We start from the raw sequence: 17,546 nt of genomic DNA on the forward strand, positions 1-17,546 counted from the left end.
ACTCATTGTCTGTCCCTTGGAGCCTCCTGGGTGCCACGTCCTAGTCAATGTACGGAAGGCACAAAGGTGGACCCTTCACAGGACTCTGACCCCACCGTCAGATTCATGGAGCTTTGATGGAGGCGACCTAAGGCATTGTCATTTGCTTTTGTTCCGTAGGCGTCTCGCCGGGTCCTGTGCTGGTGAGGCTGAGGACTCGGGTAACATCAGGCAAGGCGCCTGCCCCTTAAAGGTGATTCAGAAAATACACAGGGTAGAAATAAATGGAAAACAGACTTGCAGGAAGTTTAACGGGTGGGACATAGCGGACTCAAGGGGGCTGAGCGAACGGGTATGGGACCCCTAAAGGAACGAAACAAAGGCTTTCCCAGGAACGTCTCTTTTCTTCCAATTGACTCGCCCACAGAGGAAATCCACGCTCCCCTGGGTGGGGCAGTCTGCGAGAAGTAAGGTCTAGCTTCTCTCTCAACCCGACACTTCAACAGTTTATTTTAAGAGGACCCGGAACTTAGGGGATGCTGCCGGGATTCCGAAGGGTTCCGAATGTGGCCAAGTGGGACCCAGCGTGGCCGAGCAGGTCCGGGTATGGGCCAATAAAGAAAGGAGGCTCCCTTCTCCGAAGAGCATTTCCGGAGAGTTCCGAAAATACCCGAGCGAGCCTTCCACGACAATAGCCGGGGGCTTACGAAGAAGACCGGAAGTACTGAGACTCCGGGGCTAGGCTTAAATGCTTAGGTAGTTCACGCTCTCATCTGGTCATTCATAAACCACAAATCCTAAAACAAATGTGTATTGAGCGCTCATTCTGTGCTCACTGGGTGAGCAATTTTAGGGAGAGGCCGTTGGAAAAAGGGACTGAGGGGATCTCTCGACCTCTATCCATTCGGAAGCCCAGCTGCCGTTTCCGAAACACTCGAAGTGCCAGGAGTTGCTCCTCGTCAGAGAACACGCCCGGGAGTCTCTAGCCGAAGAAATCCGAAGGGTTCCGAGTGTAGTGAGATGGCATGGCGGAAATAGCCGAACGTTGCCGAGCCGCCCTGGAGGCGGGAATTTAGACACGGCGCTCGGGAGCCCAGAGAGGAAGCGGAAATGCGTGTCGCTATTAAAGGCGTCGCCCCGCCTCCTATGTGCCTCTTTCCGTCTCCGGCTGCAGCAGCGAAAGGAGGTGAGGAGAGGCCTTCCGCCCGTCCGCGTGGCCGCGTCTTATTCCCGCAATCCAATTTTTTCCCCCTGTCGGGCTTTCTCTTTGCGTCCCTTGTGTCCCTCGCGTCCTTGGCTGGCTCCAGCCCTGCCGCCCGAAGGCGCTGTAGAACCCGCAGTTCAGCCCCGCCGCCTTCTTAGGTCGCCTAGCCCCGCCTGGCACATTCCTCGGTGTTGTCTGCCCTCACGTTGCCCGCATTGACCAGGTTCCTACTCATACCTTCCCTCTGTCCTGGTGGGGTTCCGGGGACCGGCGTCGTCCCGTGGCTCCCTTTGACATCTTCCCGGTCCTCTTTCCCCGCAGCTCCAAACATGTCTGCCCACCTGCAATGGATGGTCATCCGGAACTGCTCCAGTTTCCTGATCAAAAGGAACAAGCAGACGTACAGCACCGTAAGTGGGGCCTGGACGTCTGGGTCCGCGTCGGCGGGGGGCGCCTTCGCGGTCTCCATATCCTCTCTCATTCTTTACGATTCCTATGTATCTTCCCTTTCAGGAACCCAATAATCTTAAGGCTCGCAACTCCTTTCGCTACAACGGGCTGATTCACCGCAAGACGGTGGGCGTGGAGCCAGCGGCCGATGGCAAAGGTGTGGTGGTCGTGATGAAGCGGAGATCTGGTGAGCGTTTCCCCTGGCATGGCCCCCATGGGGGACGGGGAACTGTGGTTTTTCACTGATGGGAACAAGAGTAATTCTGCCTCTCAATCGGGCATTCCTATAGAGTCAGGGTGTTTTTCTGGGAAGCTGACTTGCCTTAGCCACTCCACCATCTGTGAAGTGGCTGGGTCTTTTTAGTAAGAACCGAACTGTATGTTCTGGGGACGGTGTTTTGGATTAAACCACAGGGTTACATAATCCCGTGGTTTCAAATTAAACCCTTCAGACAGCCCAGGTAGAGGTGGATGTCTCCACCTTGCTGCTCATGGGAAAATTTAAGCAACATAGATGAGCCTCCCCCTGCCTTCTACTTGCAGGAAGTGACAGGCTGGGTCAGAAGCAGCAGTTTGACCCCGATTCTGCTGTGTGGGCTCAAGCAGAGCCTCCACCCCCATAAACTGCACCCTTAAGCATGGACAGGGCCTTTTTAGTGTCTGGGGGCTTTTCTGAGTCATGTGTTATATCTCCACTACTTCTTATTTTGGCTGAGGTTCTTAAGAGGGAAGTGAATTTTTCCCAGGACCCTGATTAGGAGGAGCTTCTGATAGGGGTCAGGTGCGGCATCATGCATGGCCTGCCCGCTCCTGATCCCAGTGTCTCCTGCTTGTGGGAGGGGGTTACCCTTCTTGGGAACGCAGCCCAAGAGCACCCGGTCACGTGGCCAGCGGGCTGCTCAAGAGTCCGTGCACACTCCTCGTTCTGGTGTGTAGGGTCTTGAAAACTTCCTTCTTGGATGACTGAGTAGCCTTTTCCAGGCTGTTGGGAACCAGACTGATGAGAGGCGTTAAAGTGGGCTCTGCTCTGGGTCAGTGACGCAGCCGTAGCCTTAGTGTGGGGAGGGGTGTTTGGCGGAATTCTGGGCAGTGGAGTCAGACTCCACCTGTACACCAAGGCTTCTCCTCACCCCTGCTCCCTTGTGGCTCCCTGTTACCCCACCATTGGGGCCAGGCCTCGGCTTGGTGTTTCAGACCCTGTTCACAGTGGGTGGGTACCAGGGGCCTGGTGGGGGCAGCCACAGTGCCGGGATTGATGGCTGTCTGGCCAGTACCCGCCTCACCTCCCTCTGCCTGGAATCAGGCAGCCTGTGACGTCTCTGTGTGTATGTGAGGCTTTGGACAGAGGTCCTTGTCCATTGTGTCTGCTCGAATTTCTGTACAGTGAGATGATGGTGAGTGCTGTTTGGGACACAGTGCTGAGGAGACGCCTGTATAGTGCCTATGGCCTGGCCTGGGTGGTCACTGTGAGTGTCCCGTAACTCGTGTTTGGAGACGGGGCTGCCTGCTCACCCAAGCTTACAACCATGACTCGGGTTCTCTGGGTGCAATGTCCCCTCACACCTGCAAGGTGCATTAAAGATGGAGGATACCCAACTGACCCCTTGGCCCTCTTCTCCCTCACCAGGCCAACGAAAGCCGGCCACCTCCTATGTGCGGACCACCATCAACAAGAACGCCCGGGCCACCCTTAGCAGCATCCGGCACATGATCCGCAAGAACAAGTACCGACCAGACCTGCGCATGGCCGCCATACGCAGGGCCAGCGCCATCCTGCGCAGCCAGAAGCCCGTGATGGTGAAGAGGAAGCGGGCCCGCCCGACCAAGAGCTCCTGAGCACCCCCTTCTTCCCCAAAGCAATAAAGGTATCAGCCAACCTTCTTCAACTGCCTCTCCCAGGCCTTGTGTGACTCTGACCCTTCAGCTGTGTGTGTGTGTGTCCCTGTCCCCATCCCATTTTGCTAGAACCGTCAGCTTATCCCCGGAGGGCACCCACACTCACTGGTACCGAACAGGTCAGTGTGCTGGGACTGGAGGGATCAGGCCCAGGTGGAGGGGCCCAGTCCCACTGTGGGGTTTGGTCCAGCGTCCCCACTTGGGGGGGTGCTGCGGGTTGGTGGGAAGTCCTATATGTTCAGCACATCAGAGATGACTTTGGTGAGACATTAGAAAGTACAAATAAAACCAGCAAACTCCTCTGGAATCCTTGTAATTTCGCCCTGCAGGAACAGGGCAGCTTCAAGACCTTAAATGACAATTTTTGATCCATGAACATTTAGAGTCTGAATTTCCCAAGGGTTGGGCCTCCAGGCTGAGGTCAGCACACTGGGTGTGGGCTGAACCCGCCCATCTGCGCCTCTGTTCCAGCCAGGTCTGGCTTGTGAAGGGGGACATGTTTACCATCCGGGTCTTCATAGTCTGTGGGCCCTACCTCTAGGCACTCCTGATGGGGACTTGGGGAGAGGGCTTGCTGTCCCTCAGGAGGGAAGTGGCCCTTTTCCAGTCCGCTGGGCACAGGGTGGCCCTCCTTTTTGCAGTCCCGGGGCAGGTAGCAAGTCCCTCCAAGAGCCCCACAGGAGTGAAGTGAGCAATGTGCTAGGACTTCAGAGGCCCCGTTGTGCCATGGCTGCTGGTTCTGGATCTCTCTACCTGTCCGATGGAAGCCACCCATCAGGGAGGTGGCAGCCCCAGGCTTCCCGCGAACCACCTGCCATGTCTTTCAACAGGCTGTTTTGTCTAAGGGTCTGGCCTGCCATCTTAACATCTCCTCCTACACTGGGAGTGGGAGCACTTCCATCCGACCACAGGCTTCTCACCTGCTCCCTGAGCTCTCTGCAGAAGGCCCTGGGCAACCCGCCACTCCACTGCCGGCGGGCCCTGCAGGGCTAGGCCCTGACTCTCCAGCCCCACCCGAGAGCTCTTCTGAGCTCCACTCTGCCCTGCAGCCTCTCACATTCCCATTTCCAGAGGCTGCCTCTTGTTCAGGGTTTCACAGTTGTCTCAGGTCTTCTCCATCCTTGACCCATTTTGTTATAACCTGTGGTAACAGATGGTTAACCACCCGGGGCCACCAGCTGTGTGGCCTTGGGCAAGTAACTAGACCTCTCTGTGCATCTGTTGTCAAAATTCATCTGTGTGTGGTTAATGAACACACAGGCTGAGGACAGCCTGCATGTAGTGAGTGCTCAGTACTTAAATACTGGAGAACATGAGCACTGTGAGAAGCTGGACCTTGTGTGTTCTGTCTGTGCCTGATGTGTGTGTGTGGACATAACATGTATATATATGTGTGTGTGTGTGTGTGTACACGTGTGGAGTGGCCATTTCTCATCTAAGCACTGCAGACAGCCCATGAAGCATCTGGCTTCATGGATGTAGAAACAGGCTCATGGAGGGAAGGTCACTGACATTATAGGTCTTGACATGCTTCCTGCATACCTACTGTGTGCCGGCCGCTGCGCCAAGGATCTAACATCGAGGGGACCCCCTGTCCCTATCCTTCTGGGAACCCTGTGCATACATGAGAATGCTGCTTCCTGTGTCCACTTTATGGCTTTGTGGTCAAAGGGCAAAGGATCTCTGGAAGGACCCCTGCTGGGGCCCCCTCTATACTCAGATGCAGAGCTCCTGACATCTACCTCCAACCCCTCCATCCTTCCCCAGGTTAATGGACGTGACCCTCACCACTGTTAGCCAAACCCTTGGTCTCGCCTGGGCCTCCACCCTTGCTCAGAAGCCTCCTGCAGTTCCAGTACCTTAAACTGACACCCCTGGCAGTGCCGATAAGGCCTGCCTCCCCTCACCTTTCACCCAGACACCCAGGGCATTGGCACTGGCAAAGGTTACATGTTCCTGCGTGGTCAGTCTGCATGCACTACTCAGGGTGGCTGTGATATGGAAGAGGGCTGTATTGCTGAGAGGACAGACTTCCACACTGGCTATTAAGTCGACAGAGCAGGTGTGACATGCTCTGTAGAGAGGGCCCTGCCAGTGGCTTAGAGAATAGATGCTTAAATTTGCTCGAGTTTCCCCAGGAAAATACACAAACATGTAGGGACATTGTCCCAATGAAGAGAAATAGGTGTAGGGAAGCAAGGACTGAGAGAGAGCTGTTTCTTTATAGAAACTTGCGTTATCTTTAAATTTTAAAAAATGCCTTTGCTTTTAGTGTGGGTGCCATTCACAAGGTATTCCTGGCCCTCCTTCCTTGAGGCATATTTGCAGGTTCTAATGTGACGTCCTAGAGGCATTACATACATATGCAATTAAAGACATGTGCATCCTATTTTTTTTTAATTTAAAAATTGAACAGAAACAGCTTATATATACTGTTTGCATGTGGCTCCCCCCCCACGAATGTCATATTTTTAAAATTCTGAAATACAGTGGAATACAGAACAGTGCACAAACCATATGTATACACTTAACGTAACTGTAAAGCAAGCACTCAGGTAAGCATCACCTGGGTAAAGCAACAGAAGATGACAGCCTCTCAGAAGCTTTCCTGAGCTGCTTGCTGGCTGGAGAGGCCCAGAATCCCAAGCTTTGTGGAAACGTTGCTTTTAAAGTTTTACCACCTACAGATGTGTTTAGTACCACCTCTCCTGTTTTGCCTGCTTTGGAATCAGGTATGAAGGTGCTCAAACTGTCAGTCTCTTCTGTGACTTGTTTGGCTGGTCATGACTTTGTGATTCTCATTGCTAGTAGTGAGTAGCACATTATTTGTGTTGTATGTAAGTATGTTTATACTTGTTTACAGTTAGGGCAAGTGTTGTTTAAAGCCTGTTGGTGTTATGTGCAAGGGTGCTGAGTAATAAGGTGTGTGTGCCTTCGCAGCTGGACCACAAACATTTCATGCCCCCATCAGGAGTGGATGAATGTCTATAGCTTTACACCTGCGTCAACACTTAGTATTGTCAGACTTTAGAACTGTTTGTTGTGTTTCCTTTAGCTGATGTTGCCTTTTCCTAGTAGCTAACGAGGGTGAGTACCTTTTCATGTGTTTGGTAGTTGTTTGGATTACAAGTGCTTTTGCCCACTATTGTGCCTTTTCTTACTGATTTGTAGCGTGCTTTTTAAAAAAGATTTTAAACAATTTATTTTTAGGGGAAGGAAGAAAGAGGGAGAGAAACATCAGTGTGTGGTGGCCCCTCATGTTCCCCCTACTGGGCACCTCAACCCAGTGCGTCCTGACTGGGAATCAAGCCAATGACACTTTGGTTTGCAGGCTAGCGCTCAATCCACTGAGCCACCCCAGCCAGGGCTGGTGGTTTTCTTTTCTTTTTCTTTTTTGATTATGAAGATTTTATTTATCTTTAGAGGAGAAGGGAAGGAGAGAGGGAGAGAAATAGCAACATATGGTTGCCTCTCATGGGTCCTTTGCTGGGAACTGGCCTGCAACCCAGGCATGTGCCCTGACAGAATCGACCCACAGTAGTTTGGTTCTCAGGCTCGTGCTCAATCCACTGAGCTACACCAGGGCTGTTTTTCTTTTTTTTAAAGTATATTTTATTGATTATGTTGTTACAGTTATCCCAATTTTTTCCCTTTGCCCCCCCCTTCTGCCCTTCCCTCCAGCAATATCCACCCCCCCACACACACTTTATTTAGTTCATGTCCCTGAGTCCTGCGTGTAAGTTCTTTGGCCTCTCCCTATACTTTTGTTTTTTTTAAAGATTTTATTTCTTTATTTTTAGAGAGGGGAAGGGAGGGAGGGAAAGAGGGAGAGACACATCAATGTGTGGTTGCTTCTTGAGTGTCCTCAGCTGGGGACCTAGCCTGTAACCCAGGCATATGTCCTACTGGGAATTGAACCAGAGACCCTTTGGTTCCCAGACAGGCACTCAAATCCACTGAGCCACACAAGCCAGGGGTGCCTTTTTTTTTCTGAAATGTATTTGTCCTTTTCGATTATATGACTTGCAAATCTCTTGTCCCACTGATTTGCCTTTCATTCTACTTTAGAAAAACAGTTCGATTTTTTAAAAAATGGACTTGAGTTTGGAGGAACAAATAGGTAGGACACAGGGACGAGAACTAAGGGGGGTGGAAATGGGAGGGAGGTGGGGAGCAAGGGGGGGGGGAGGCTGGGATGGGAGAAATAGACAAAAAACTGTACTTGAAAAATAACTAAATAAAATTTTTTAAAGTGAAAATGGACTTGAAATATGCTTTACACAAAGTAAAATCCAGCTTTTTAAGTATGGTTTGGTTAAGTTTTGACAAATTTGTGCACCCATGTGACTGTAAGAATCAAGGCCTGGAATGTGCTCATCACTCAAAAACTTCCCCCATGGCTCTGTTCACTTTGTCCTCCCCGATGCCAGGCTGCCAGCTGTGTGCATTCAGCTGTGAAGTGATTGGTTTGGCCTGTTCCAGAACTTCATGCAAATAGGATCAAACATTTTGCACACTTCTGTATAAGGCTTTATTCAGCATGTAGTATTTCTGAGATTCATCCAGGTTGTTTTGTGTATTGGTATTTTGCTGAGTAATAGCTCCTTGTACGAGTTCACCCCAATTCCTTTACTCCTTCACCTGGTGAACATGTAGGTCATTTCTGGTTTTTGCCTGTTACAAAGGTAGCAACTGTAAAAATTCATGTCCAAGTCTTTATGTAGATCCTTTTTCCTCATTACATGGTCCTTTTTGACACTGTATCCTGGGGACCCAGCACAGGGAAAGTCAATGGGGGAGAAACTGTGGCAAAGCCAGCTGGCCTTACCTTGGCCTCCTGTCTATGGCCTGCTCTGTACAAAACTAACCTGCCTGTTGCCCCAGTTCCCACACCCTTCCTTGGAGTGGGGGCAGAACCTGTGAAAACGTTAGGGTGTGTTCCCACAATCACATCATCACTTCGCTAATCAAGAGCACATCAAATCAGCTGAGCCCTTCAAAGGACTGGGCTCTGAAGGTGGGCATTTGGGGCTTGAGGGGCAAGGACCATGACAGCTTCTAGTTGAGGACAGCCCCCAGAGCTGCAATCCACCACGACCTAGAAGAGGACATGAGAAAGTAACGTGGCAGGCAGATACCTCAACTTCAACGTGAAACCCAGCCAAGTAGTCAGCTCACCACGCCAGGGATTCTGACCATGGAAAGTGGGAGGAGTGTTGGTTGTACTGGGCTTGGCTCGGTGATTTGTCACAATTGGGAACACGCTGTTACCCAGACAGATTTTAAAGCCGGGGCTGGATCTGGTGTTGTGAGGGGACGGGACTTCACTCAAGGACAGATGGACATGCCTTTTCAGGGATGAGAGCAAGGCACCTCACACCTGTCACCTGGCCAGGCAGGCTCTGGGCCCCTCCCCTCACTCCGTTTTAGATGGGAAATCTGAGACCATACACAGAGGTGGTCCCAGAGCTCAACCAGGAGGCCAGCTGGGCTGAGGGACCCACTGCGGTGGGCCATGTGCCACCTGCTGTGCGCTCCCCACAGCAGAGGCTGGTCCTGGGACACTAAGAGGCACAGCAGTTGCTTGCTTTTCCAACTTTATTTAGAAAAACAAATCCAGGTCCCAGTGCCCCATGCCCTCCCCCACCCCAGCCATAACTTAAATAACTTAGAGACAGAGTTGAGGGTCAGGCAGGTGTGGGGAGGGAAGCACCCACTACAGCCGCCGCAGAGCCCGCTTCTTGTCCGTCTTCTTCTTGGCCGCCAGCTTCTTGTCCCGCTCGCCTGCATGCTTCTTGGCCATGGGCCCCTCAGCCCCTCCGGGACCCCCCGGGGTCAGGGGGTCGGTGGAGGAGGCCGAAGCTGCACTCGCCAGGGACCGGCTGGCCTCAGGCCTCCCGCTGCTGGGTCCGCCGGCACCTCCGTGGATCTCTGTGAGCAGGCGGGCGCGGGCCGCATATTCCTCGTAGTTCTCCAAGAGCAGGCGACCCGCCTCCTCGTTGAGGGCGGACTCAGGGTTGGGGTGGATCAGCAGGCACTTGATGGTCTGTGGGAGAGAGCCCAGGATCAGCTGAAAAGAGCCCCACAAGACCAGTGATCAAGGGGAGGGACTGCCCCAAGGTAACTAAGGAGATGAGGGGAACAACTGAGGACTCTCACCTGGGCCTGCTGGACTCCAAGCTCCTTTTACAAAACCACAGAAAGACACGTGAACCCAGAGCTGTCCCTGGCTTTAACAGGAATCCCAGGAGCAGAGCCACAGACTCTGGCTGGGCTGGAACCACACCCGAGAAAGGCACCAGGATGTAAAGTGGCCCTGCCTCCACCTCCGTGCTTAAAGGGAACCCTCAACAACCCAGACCGTGCCTGGCCTTGAGCAGGTGACATGACCTGTCTGGCTTGTAAATGGTGGCAGCACCCTGGCCCAACAGACATCATTACAGATGATCGGGGACCAGGATCGACCTTAACTGTCACTACTGCAACCCCCCCATGGGCCCTTCTTGGGCTCCCTCATGGCCACGCCTGATACAGGCAGGGCACCATGGCCCTGAAGATCATCATGATACTCTGTGAACTTGTCTCCACTGTGGGTGTCCCCTGGCAGCCACCACTGATACTCTAGGGATAGGAGGAAAAGGGCTGGAGATCTGTTTACCTTGGAGCTCAATCCTCCTCCCTCCATGCCCCCCAGGAAACCCCAATTCCCTGTCCTCCCAACCACCTGCTCCAGAGGCTCATTAAAAATTCAGTTTCCAAAAAAATTTCTTACACTTTGAAAGAGGGGGAAAGGGCAGCGGGGACCTAAATGCTCTAGGTGGCCTCCATCTCAGCCTGACTGGCAGGGCTGGTCCTTGTCCGTGGGGGCCACCCTGCCCTGCAGGACCCCTGCTGTCCCCCACTAGACTCAGCAATTAAAACACCCCAGGTGGGGTCATGTCACACCTGGCTGAGAAACAATAGTTATGGAGACGGTCTGGAGTTACAGGGTGAGAGCTGCACACACTGACTACTGAGAAACCAGGCAACCGTGTACTTCAGAGCAGAACAAAACGTTTTGGTCTGCTCCTCCACCACCTGTTCCAGAGCAAAGGTGCCTGCCCCAGGCACTGAACAACCTGCACCCCTGAACTTGGCGTACTGGGTCCCATCCAGCATTGCCAAGTCTCCCAGAATTTCCCTGAAAAGCTGGACACCTGCTTTTCACATCAAAACCCCCAACTATCTCAGAGTTGATTTTTAAAAAAGTGTTTGGACATCACGGGGGTGTCCAGGCCCCGGCCACCCCAGAGCTCACCAGCAGCACATGCCGGATGCCCAGCTCAGCCGTCCAGTCCCTCTTGAGCACGTTGACGCAGATCTCGCCATTGGCACCCACATTTGGGTGGAAGATCTTGGTCAGGAAGTAGCCCTTGGGCGGGGAGGCAGGAAAGTCCTTCCCCAGCAGGAGTTTCATGCGGAACAGGCCTCCGGCGTAGGGGGTCCCCTCTGGAAGTGTAGGGAAGAAACCAGGTCAGGAGGCGCAGGCGCAGATCTCCCAAGCACCCGACAAAACGCCAAAAGCCTGTCTCCATGCACTGGCTGGGAGGCAAGGGCCCTGCTGCCTCCTCCTCTTTGACTCCAAACTCTGGGAGAGCAGAACAGGGCTAGGTTCCCAGGGCCTGCAGGCACCAGCAACCACCCCCGTCAGAGTTAGCCCCCTGACTGTGGCCTACTTCTACAGACACCGAGTCCCAGTCTCCACCCACGAATGCCTCTTCTCTCCCAAGTGAAGGCCCCAGCAGCATTTATTTGCAAGAGGCACAGTCACTTGCACCCACTTGTCCTCCTGGAAGCCTTGTGGCAAACGGCGACAGGACAGCTCTGTCAATTCCATTGTCTTGCCCACCTCAGTCAACGGTTCTTAGTCAAAAAGCTATGGGTTTTTGAGACTCATGGCCACTCCTCATGCCCCAGTGCCAACATCTGACCCACAGGCAGCCTGGGCAGCTAACCTTCAGGCCCACTCCTCCCTCGTCCCTACCTCCCAGTCCAGCCAAAACACCACGCCACTCACCTGCTGCCAGCAGCAGTTGCCTGGCCTCCAGCTTCTATCACCCCCCACCTCCCACCGCCACTCAAGTCAAAGTGAGTTCTGCAAGGACCATCACACTGCTTTAAACCCACCAACAGCTTCCTTTCCAAACTCCCTTCAGAGGTTTACAAGCCCTAAGGGACCTGCTTCCTGAAAGCTTCATGGATTCTGTTCCTACAAAGCTCTCACCACCCCTCACGCAGCAGTGAATTATCTTAACTGCCACCACCACAGCAAGTCCACCTGTCCCCCTTCCCTATTGTCCCGATTCCTGACTGGGTCTGTCACCACACACTTGTAACATCTTGGCTTACTCTGTAAAAGGTCAGCTAGTGACAGAAACATACTGCACCTGAGACAACGTGTCAAGTCACTGTACAATGAAACCACTGCCGTAGTCACTGGCTTACTACTGTTACCTCCCCCAGTTTGTGTCCCTGACCCGGACAGCGGGACAGTCTGAGGTTGCCAGCCAGGCCCACCCTCTGGACTGCTGATGCTGCTCGCACCACCTGGCACCCTCTTCCCATTCCCGCTGAACTCCTACCCACCCTCCAGGTCTGAGGGAACCTGTGTCTGACAGCCTCACCCCAACCCCAGGTAAGGTACCCATTAAATGCTCCCAGGGTGACCAGCACTGTCTCACTACACTTATAGAAAAGTCCACAATTCTGTCATTTGTGGGGTGCTGTCCTGCAGACTGAGCACCTGCAGAGTAAGAGGTGTGCCAGTCCTGTCTACTGTTGTGTTCCCTGCAGTTGGCAAAGTCCAGTATATAATGGGACCTTCCTACTCTTGTCTTAAAGTTGAGGAGTCTAGGAGGTGCATGTGCTCGCTCCTCCGTGTTCCATTCCCACACTCACCAGGGCCCTCGATGGTGACCTGCAGGTCGGTGAGGTCCTCTTCATTGGGAAAAACCTTGATGCCATCAGGCGGGTCCGTGGTCAGCGTCGTCACCTCTTTATACACCAGGCGGATGATGTGGGGGGGAAGGTTCTCCACATTGGAGTTCTGGGCACACACAAGAGGAAGGGGTGAGTGGCTGGCAGACCTGAGACTCTCTGCAAGATGCTGTGGTTGCTCTAGTCTTGACCTTGATGTCCCGCGCTGTGAACCACTCCTGGGTTTGCAGACCCCCATCCAGGATGCTGCAGGCTGCAGACCGCCGTCCGAGGCCGAGAAACCCACCAGAAATAATGGCGGTTCTCCGACGGAACTTGCGGATGGCTTCACACTCTCCAGGAACCCCCAAAGCCCGCTCGTAGCCCCGAATGGGCCGCCAATGATTCTGGGTACGCTGACGTGCACCCTTGTCCCATTCCCCACCTAATCTTGGAAAACACACGGGCGGGACACAAAACCGGGACAGCCTCCCCGCCCCATCTTTCTATTCGCCCCGGAACTCAGCCGGGCCTCCTCCAAGGAACCTGCGGGCCACCTAGGTTCCTGCTCCGCCTACAGAAAGGCCTGTGAGCCCACTCCTAGCCCAGGACCCCCAGGCGGGCCCGCCAACCCCCCAGATCGTCCGAACAAGCTCCCGAAACCCCGCCTACTCCTCCAAGGGGCCTCCCACCGCCCCTCCCGGGCCTGGCCGCCGAGCTCACCATAACTGCGGTCGGCCGGGGGCGGGTCCCCCCGGCCCCCTTCTTGCCTTCTCTGAGCCGCCGGCCGGGGCGGGGGGCCCAACTACTGCCGCTTCGGCCCTGGCTAGGCCCCGGCGGCTCCGCTCTGCTCCCCGCCGCCTGCGACGCCCACTGCGCACAGTACCCACAGGTACGGACAACCCCGGTGCCGGCCGCACTAAGCCCGCCGCGCGCGCACCGTGGCCCTTTTATACCCCCCGCAGGCGACGCCCCCTCGCGGCCCTGAAGCGTCGCGCCTCGACCCGTGACGTCAGCGCGTAGGGTCCTTGATGTTCGACGGGCTCGCTCCTTTTTCGTAATCTTCGGGCGAAAGCGGGAGAAGTTAGGGAGGAGGCGCGCGGCAGGCCTGCCAATGTAGGCACGCAGGGGTTGGAATGGGAATCCCGGACTATAGAGAAGCTGAAAAGAGGTAGTAGAGAGGAAAAGAACGCGAGAGGCGATGCGACTGCTGATTGGCCCGTTTGAATGAGACGCCCCAGCGTACGCGCGCACGCCCTTAAGCCCAAGAGATCGCGCACGCGACTAACGGTCGGCTCGGGTGTACGGGGAGAGCGAGGACAGGCGGGACTAGGGAGGGTTAAAAGGATGATGGACGGCACTAAGACCAATAGGAATGCGCAGTCGTAGGATGGCGTCACGACACTCGTACGGCCCAATCCTTGCAGGAAAAGGCGGTGCTAGCGCGCCGAAGGAGTAGGGAGAGACCAATGGGGGCCCTCCCTAGCGCGTACCAAGCGGCTCACAGCCAACGAAATTGGTATTTTTTTGTGTATGCAAATGAGTTGTGCGCGGGCTGTCCTCACCACCTCCTCAGCGCGGGTTGCGGGGTAAGGTGGGCGCTGGGGATCGATCTTCATTTTTCCTCGAGGCGCCATTTTGTGTGGGCAATGACCTGTGACCTGTGTCCGGTGTTGTGCAGGTTCTGAGACCAGTTAGTGCGGCTCTGCAGGCCTGACTGCCCGGCCCTGCGATGTGTGACCCCTGACCCTGGCCAGGCCTCAGTCACAACCCCGGGCTTCAGTTTCCCCACGTGGAAAATGGGCGCTTCAATCTCAGGGCCTCTGCTGGGACTCACCTTCCCCGGCTGCGAAATGGACGCGCAGCTAACAGGACAGGGGAGCTCCTCCAGGCCTCAGGTACAAATCGGGCTGCAGTGGCCTCACCGTCGCACCCGAGCGTGGTGGCCGCAGTGCAGGTCCCTGGCCTCTCAGTTCCGCCAAGTCGGGTCCAGCATGGCCATTGTCCCGAAGAGACCCTTGGCTGCCAGCTCTGCACAGGGAGGCAGGGCGGCTCAAAATCAGCTACAGAGTAACAGTGATAAGTAGAGTCGCGGAGGCCTGGCCTTGAGCCTTATCCTGCTGGGCACGGGCTGTTCCGGGCCCGGTTAACACACAAGGACACTGAAGGAAGATGGGCTGGCAAGGGGACTGGCCCATCCCCACCCCCACCCCAGGCAGGACAAAGCAGAGGGGCCGGTTTCACTAACCCCCATTTCACAAATCCCCCAACCAGCCTATGATGGTGATGATGATAATGTCTGGTGTGTGCCACACGCTTGCCGTGAGCCAGGCCTGTTGTAGTTTGCGCGCTTGACCTGTCACACCCAGTTGGGGCTACTTTATGATTCCCGCTGTGGCCGCCACGTTCATTCAATCAACTTATTTTTTGAGCACGTACCATGTGGGAGGCAGGATGCTATGGGGATATGGCAGAGAGCCAAAAGGACAGACCCCTCCTGCTCGTGGAGCTTACGTGTGGGTCCGGGAGCCAGGCAGTAAGGAAGTAATTGTAGTCCAAAGTGTGGGTCAGTGGTAAAGACTGAAAGCCCTGACGCATGGGGCTCGGTTGGTTGGGCATCATCCCGCAAAGCGAAAGGTCACCAGTTTGCTTCTGGTCGGGGTGTATGCCTAGATTGCAGGTTCAGTCCCGGTGCGGGCACGTTGGAGAGGCAACTGATCGATGTTTCTCTCTCTCAAAAGAAAACAAAAAATCAAAACAAAACAAGGAAGGGCAGTAGAACTGCAGGATGGGGAGTTGCTGCTACTTGACGTTGTCTGGTCAGGAAAAGCCTCTCTGAGGAAGGGCTGGCCACCTGGGCTATAGGAAGATTAATGGGAAAAGCATTTTGAGAAGAGGGAACAGCAGATGCAAAGGACCACAGAAGAGATCGGGCTTGGTGGTTTGGGGGCAGCACCACAAAGCCAGCGAGGCTGGGTCAGAGTGAGCTGGGCAGGCGGAGGGCACTGAGGTGAGAGGGGTCGGGGTTATGTTACATACCCGGGCTGTGGTCAGCAGTGTGTTCTTTTCTTCCAAGTGCTGGGGAGCTATGGAGGTTTTGATGGTGCGATTCCATGTGACTTGCAGGCAGGAACAGAGAAGCCAGTGAGGAGATGATTGCTGCTGCCCAACTCGGGATGCTGGTGGCTTTGACAGGTGGGTACTACTGGGTTGGGTGAAGTCAATAGGAATTGGTGTTAGGCCGGACATAGTGTGAGGGAGAGGGATCACCTGTACCCTGGACAGTTGAAAATTGGGGCCAGCAAACCTTTCTAGTAAAGATGTTTTGTTTTTGTTTTTACTAGAGAAAGTAAAAACCCTCACCTGAGGGCATTTTTTCCCCTTGTTTTTAGAGAGAAAGGGAGGGAGAAAGAGAAACATCGATTGTCTGTGCCCTGTATGCCCCCTGTGTGTGCCCTGACCAGAGGTTGAACCCACAACTTAAGTATGAGCCCTGACCAGGAATCGAACCCACAGCCATCAGTTAAGGGATGATGCTCCAACCAAATGAGCCACACTGGCCAAGGCTCAGTAAACAATTTTGATTTTCTGGGTGTTTGGTCTCTCCCAGCCTAGTCAGCTAAGCTCCACTGCCAGAGACAATGTGCAGACAGAGGGGTCAGCCGTCCAATCAGGCTTTGTTTATAGAATGGGCACTGGTGGGAGCTGGCCCTTAAGGAGGCTGTCCTTTACCACCTCCTGAAATCCCAGTGTGCCCCAGGCCTGCTAAAAACCTTTCAAGAGCTCCCCCGACACATCATTTTGAACTAATCCCGAACTTCAGTGAGGTCCATCAGCACACTCTCCTTAAGGCTCTTCGGCCTTTTTGTGTCTGTGCCTGGCGTCAGCTAAGCTCTGTGTCATTCCGACTCGAGTGCCCTGTGCCTGGAGAGCTTTCTTCCCCCTCTTCCATCTTCCTTGTAGTCTAGGCGCACCTTAAAATGTCACCCCTCAGAGTAGTGTCCTCCACTCCTCAGCACTCAGTTCACTTCACCTTCTTTGGTCTTTATGGTCCATCAGAATTTGTAACTATTTGTTTAACTGTCTGTCTCTGTCTCCCTGAGTAGGTCTATCTAGGAGAGCAGGGATCATGTCCTCAGCCCCAATCGGAGTGCCTGAGAGATCAAAGGTGTCCTTTGATTGAACAAGTATTTATGGAGCACCTACTATGTGCTGGGCACCATTCTGGGCATAGGGGATATGTTAGTCAACAAAAATCTTTGCTCTTGTCAGGCATGCTGTGGTGGGGAAGACAGACACAAAAACAAAATATAGTAAGTAAAATACATGGTCTGTCAGAAGGGAATGAGTGTTGTGGTTAAAGAAAAAAGGAGAGCAGGGGAGGGGCTTGGTGTGCCAGGTTGTGTGATGCCCTGGCGAATTTTAAGCCAGGTCCGGGTGTCAGTTGTAGCCAGGTTAGAAGGAAGAGAGTGAGTGAGCCACCTGCTTATCTGAGGAGGAGCATTCTGGGCAGGGGAGCAGCTGGAGCCTAGGCCTCGCCCATCCAAGGAACTGCAAGGAGGCCATGGTGGCTGGAACAGAGAGAGCGATAGGGAGGGTGCGGGGAAATGAGGTCAGAGGGATGTCTGTGGTCAGGGTTGGGGAGGGGGCATTGTGCAGGCCCTTCAAGGCCATGGTTAGGACTCTGGCCTTTTCTCTAAGGGAACAGGGGGTCACTGTGGGGCTTTGAGCAAAGGAGTGCTGTGGTCTGACTTGGGTTTTCCCAGGTCACTCTGACTGCTGCATGGAGAAGAGAATGAAGGGCAGAGAGAACAGAGGCGGGGAGGCCAGGGAGGAGGCTGTTGCAGTCACCCTAAGGAGAGGTGGCAGTTAAGATATACTAGCCCTGGCCAGTGTGGCTCTTGGTTGGACCATTGTCCTGCACACTGAAAGGCTGGGGGTTCAGTTCCCAGTCAGAGCACATACCTAGGTGGTAGGTTCAATTCCTGGTCACGGCACGTATGGGAGGTAACCAGTCGATGTTTTTCTCTCATGTTGATATTTCTGTCTCTCTTTCCCCCCT

The 17,546-nt window shown here is 54.1% G+C and overlaps 3 protein-coding genes across 6 annotated transcripts in view; 2 read left to right on the forward strand and 1 right to left on the reverse strand.

Moving 5' to 3' along the window:
* Nucleotides 1-1,063: 1,063 nt before the first annotated feature.
* On the forward strand, nt 1,064-3,519 carry RPL28 (ribosomal protein L28). 2 transcript variants are annotated; one of them, XM_037159801.2, is made up of 4 exons: nt 1,064-1,165; nt 1,505-1,593; nt 1,697-1,820; nt 3,261-3,519. In XM_037159801.2, the coding sequence occupies exons 1-4, from the start codon at nt 1,090-1,092 to the stop codon at nt 3,467-3,469; spliced, it is 498 nt and encodes a 165-aa protein (XP_037015696.1). In that variant the 5' UTR covers nt 1,064-1,089; the 3' UTR covers nt 3,470-3,519. The 2 variants fall into 2 exon arrangements, with proteins under 2 accessions (XP_037015696.1, XP_037015697.1); XM_037159802.2 differs by lacking the exon at nt 1,064-1,165 and adding an exon at nt 1,220-1,406.
* A 5,590-nt stretch (nt 3,520-9,109) lies between these two features.
* UBE2S (ubiquitin conjugating enzyme E2 S) lies at nt 9,110-13,761 on the reverse strand. The gene is made up of 4 exons (XM_037159833.2): nt 13,208-13,761; nt 12,467-12,614; nt 10,827-11,017; nt 9,110-9,575 (listed from the first exon to the last, which is right to left on the reverse strand). The coding sequence occupies exons 1-4, from the start codon at nt 13,208-13,210 to the stop codon at nt 9,246-9,248; spliced, it is 672 nt and encodes a 223-aa protein (XP_037015728.1). The 5' UTR covers nt 13,211-13,761; the 3' UTR covers nt 9,110-9,245.
* A 174-nt stretch (nt 13,762-13,935) lies between these two features.
* Nucleotides 13,936-17,546, forward strand: part of ZNF628 (zinc finger protein 628) — a 52,928-nt gene continuing 49,317 nt past the window's right edge. For 2 of the 3 annotated variants that reach the window (XR_008389988.1, XR_008389989.1), the window contains exons 1-3: nt 13,936-14,073; nt 14,166-14,382; nt 15,611-15,679. The gene's annotated coding sequence lies outside the window, so the exon portion shown is untranslated. The remainder of the gene's footprint in view (nt 14,074-14,165; nt 14,383-15,610; nt 15,680-17,546) is intronic. The other variant, XM_053656714.1, reaches the window with a different exon arrangement.

The sequence above is a fragment of the Artibeus jamaicensis genome, unplaced genomic scaffold (assembly GCF_021234435.1).
Source record: "Artibeus jamaicensis isolate MK-2021 breed Jamaican fruit bat unplaced genomic scaffold, CSHL_Jam_final scaffold_2693, whole genome shotgun sequence".
In the NCBI taxonomy this organism is placed as follows: Eukaryota; Metazoa; Chordata; class Mammalia; order Chiroptera; family Phyllostomidae; genus Artibeus; species Artibeus jamaicensis.